General features: G+C 47.7%; 1 protein-coding gene across 1 annotated transcript in view; it reads left to right on the top strand.

Annotated features, from left to right (window-relative positions):
- The first annotated feature begins 1,383 nt into the window (after positions 1 to 1,383).
- ihha (Indian hedgehog signaling molecule a) overlaps positions 1,384 to 4,191 on the top strand; it is a 10,236-nt gene continuing 7,428 nt past the window's right edge. The window contains exon 1 of the mRNA XM_062534888.1: positions 1,384 to 2,228. Within this exon, the coding sequence (XP_062390872.1) occupies positions 1,929 to 2,228 (300 nt within the window). The 5' untranslated portion in view covers positions 1,384 to 1,928. The remainder of the gene's footprint in view (positions 2,229 to 4,191) is intronic.

Below are 4,191 nucleotides of genomic sequence, written 5' to 3'. Positions count from 1 at the left end.
AAAAATATTGTGTGTAACTCAGTCATACAGTAGTATCTCCTACTGATACTGTGTCTCCATCTCAGAGGAGTCTCCAGAGACAGTACCTCTGCTTCACTGGTTGAGACTTAAGTGCCTCTTCTCATGTGTTCCTCTTACTGTTATTTGGAGAAAGCCAAAGCTTCAGAATCTCAGAGGTAATTAAATGAAACATAAACCCTCACATATACATGCATGCACACACACACACACACACACACACACACACACACACACACACACACACACACAATTAATTTTAAATTGTTCTAAAATGTATTTATACAAAATTCTAAAATCTATTTATTCTAAAAAAAATGTCGCTGGAAAAGTGTGTGTGACTGAAGACTTTAGTGACCGTGGCTATTAACGGACATGTCAGAAGTACATTCGGTTCTGTGTTTTCAGGCATTAATGGATTTGCTGTCCTGAGAGTAGCTTGCTTGCCTCCGTCCTGGGTAATAAGCCATTTCAAAGGTTACTCTGTCGTCAGCAAAGTGACCACACACATATGTACAGACACAAACACACACACACACACACACACACACACACACACACACACACACACACACACACACACACACACACACACACACACTTCCTGGTGTGCTTTCCAGATGAAACATGCTCACTTGTGAAGGTCTAGCGCTGTCAAGAAATACACATGGGTCACACACATGCACACTTGTACACATGCCTTGGTGTTAAGTCACTTAACCTCATTTCAGCTTGTCATTATGTTCAAAGTCTGCGCTCCCCTTCCATCTTGTAAGAGTGATGAATTGTGTCGTAAACTTTGCGTGCACAGAACAGCACAGGTACAGTACATCCCTGATAAGTTTGAGTTTCAAAAGCCAGACACCTCTGTGCAGAAAGCTATGTGGTAGCATATATTAGATGTTATATTATGTGCATATATTTCAAAGTCCTAAATGAGCTACCCTTTCATATAGTGACCACATCAGAGAGCGTTTGCAGAGCAGCACGTCCCAGCGAACCTGCTGTGCGTCAGCGAGGTGTATGTGTACGTCTGCACGCATGTATGGCGTGTGTGCGCAACCAGGAGCTTGTGTGTATGTGTGTGTGTGTGTGTGTGTGTATAGTTGGTGGGGTCAACGTTCGTCCAGTTTGGGCCAAATGTTCGGGTCAACTCTGAGTTTGTGTGTGTGTGTGTGTGAGTGGGCGAACGAGCGTGTGTTTGTGTACGTGTGACAGACAGTGAATGAGAGACGCCGAGTCCTTAGCTGCGTCCTCCCAGCAGCAATGAGTGTTTGGCAGGAGGAGAGCCGGTGGGTATACGACGTTCCCAGTGTGACTGGCGGGGAGGAGTGGCGGCAGTGGCTAGAAGGGCATAACTGGCAGGGTGCGGTCACAGCTTGCGACTGGTCTTGTGGATTACTTCAATTCCCAATTCAGCCAGAGACAGGGACTCATTCAAAGGCGACCGCGGAAGCACGAACTGCCACGAGGATACCCCTTTGACAGCTCACTGTCAACCTCACGCCACCGGCTCTCCAGAGAGAACACACACAGCACACACGTGCGGCAGCTCGGGCTTATCGTTAAATAAATGGACTTTCCTGCTCGCGCTCATTTACGTGTTTTACTCCAGAGACTGAAGTTTCGAGGCGTTTGGCCGCCGGACAGTCGGTGCCACAGAATCTCCGCTCGGGCGACTTCATTCCCAGTTACATGACTGCCTTCGCGTTGACATTTGCGAGCGAACGTTTTTACGCACCGATAATGACGCGGATCAAGGTGATACAAAATTAAAGGTTTTATCCTCCACCCCCCACCATCTACCCCGTGGGGGGAATAAGGAGGGGGACGAGGGGTATTTTCAAACTCCACGGCGACCTGTGCCACCTTTACCACTCCCTACCGGAGTGCTCGGCGCTGAGGGTGGAATGCGGCTCCAAGTGCTTTTGGGGGTGTTCAGCGTCTGCGCCCTAGCTTTCTCACCTGTAGCGGAGGGCTGTGGACCAGGGAGGGGATATGGAAAGAGGCGTCCGCCGCCGAAACTCACACCCCTCGCCCTGAAGCAGTTTAGTCCGAACGTGGCTGAGAAGACGCTGGGAGCCAGCGGCAGATACGAAGGGAAAATAACCCGGAATTCCGAGCGATTTAAAGAACTCACACCTAACTACAACCCCGACATTATCTTTAAAGATGAGGAGAACACGGGGGCGGATCGGTTGATGACACAGGTGAGATTGCTTTGTTCCTTCACAAACATTCAAATGATCCTCCAAAAATGATTCCCATGATTGATAATCGGCCTGAGTGGCTGGTTGCCCTTTGCACGGTGCACAGATGTGTCCGTAACTTTGCGATCGATGTCTTGCTCTTTCATCCGACAAGCAGCTGGGGGAATTGATCGCCGACAGCACCTGTTTGCACAACGTGATTAGACGTCAGACATGCAGCCCCCTGCACTACATTTTCAGACGCTTTAAGAAGTGTTGTGAACTCGGTATAAACAAAACGTAAAACAGGCTGGACTGTTTTTGAGGATTGCACATTGCATGATAGCCTACTTTAAAAATCGGGATTTCAAAGATGTGTGTGTGTGTGTGTGTGTGTTTTTTTTTTTTTTTTTTTTTTTTTTACGAGAACAAAGGTGTTGCGAATCACCTGACACAGTTTACAGTTGTTGGTTTATTGTTGGCGCTCAGTGACTTTTCCCCGTTCTTTAGTTAAGAGTAAGGCTTATGGTGTGTGTTTTTCGATTTAATTAATATTGGGGATAGATTGAGAAATGTATAAATGTCCTCCCTTGATCCTTTCAGAAAACACCTGTGCCTCAGCCATCAAATTCATCAATTCAGTTATTTTCACTATTTAAACCACAACTTGGGTTCCTTTACGAAGCTGTAATTTGTGCTCAAACGATGTAGTTGTCAAAAGCAGCATGACCTATAATCCCCTACATGTCAACAGCAGAAATCTGAAATACATCATTAGACGCCCTGGGCACATTTGCGGGACTAAGGGTTAGATTTTTGAAGACTCCCAAACAGTCTTAGAAGAATTTAAGCTGCTTGGCCTTGAAGCCATGGGAACAACCATCCCAGAACACTTGGTGACATGTTGCAAACAGATCCCAAGAAAACCATGTCAGAGGCCGCTATGAAACTCATATGGATGTGGCGGGTCGTCAGCCTCTCAAGTTCAATGTGAATCCGTCTATTCATAACCCCGGAGCTCCACAAACAAATGTGGAAGGAGAGGGGAAAAAACTGATTATTTAGCAAACTGAGGAATGCATTTTGTGTATTTTGGCATTTTTACTCGGGGACTAGGGTTAGTTTCTTTCATGCTATTTTTGCCGCCATATGGAAAATATCAAATTTGATGTTAAAGGCAAAGGATCCCCCACCCTTCTTCTCCGCCACCGCCGCCGCCCCTCCGCGGGTCTGGCGCTCGTTGTGCCCGTAGCGGAGCGAGGCGCGCACCCCGGACCATTCCACCCCGACCGAGACCGACTGAAAGCGCTATAGGAGAGGCAGACGGATCCGCGACCGCTCCTTTAACGCCTCAAATCTAATTGGACGCTGAGAGTGTTTTGTCTGCGCCCGGAGGGCATGGTGCTCTGGCTGCTACAGTAGATGTGCGGTCGACTCGACTGCAGCTTGGATGGTGAACATCAGAAGGGAACTCGGAGAGCCCGTGTAAGCGTAGACTATGGACCAGACCAACATTTGCACTTCAGAAATGTATACGTTTGCCTCACAACTGAATGCTGTAGCGTAGGCTATAGTATTAGGCCTATAAAGACTGGTTATGTGTATTCACCCCCCCCCCCCCCCCCCCCTCAAAAAAAGAAAAACAACCTCGGTGACCTGTAGAACTTTGCTACTCCGTAGTTATGACAGAAACGGACGGCCTGTTGACTGGCAAATTAAAACAGCTGAGTCGCATCTGAATCAAAACATTCCCACAGTTTCCCACAGTCTCTGTCATCTGGTTTTCCCGCTTTTCTCGAGAAGCGGAGGACGAGCTCGAATGACAGCCATTGCCCTGAGTTATGAGGCGTTCTTGCCGCACGTGTCGGCTTGTCCTCTGTCATTTCACATGATCCACACATCTTTGATGCGCGCCTTGATTTCTTTTTCTAATTTCTCTCTCACTGTACGTCTCTCTCCATCCCCCTACAAGTCTCCTCTCCCA

This window comes from Sardina pilchardus, chromosome 4 (assembly GCF_963854185.1).
Source record: "Sardina pilchardus chromosome 4, fSarPil1.1, whole genome shotgun sequence".
In the NCBI taxonomy this organism is placed as follows: Eukaryota; Metazoa; Chordata; class Actinopteri; order Clupeiformes; family Clupeidae; genus Sardina; species Sardina pilchardus.
Note: the sequence above shows the minus strand (reverse complement) of the source record. Positions and strands in the feature narration are given on the sequence as shown.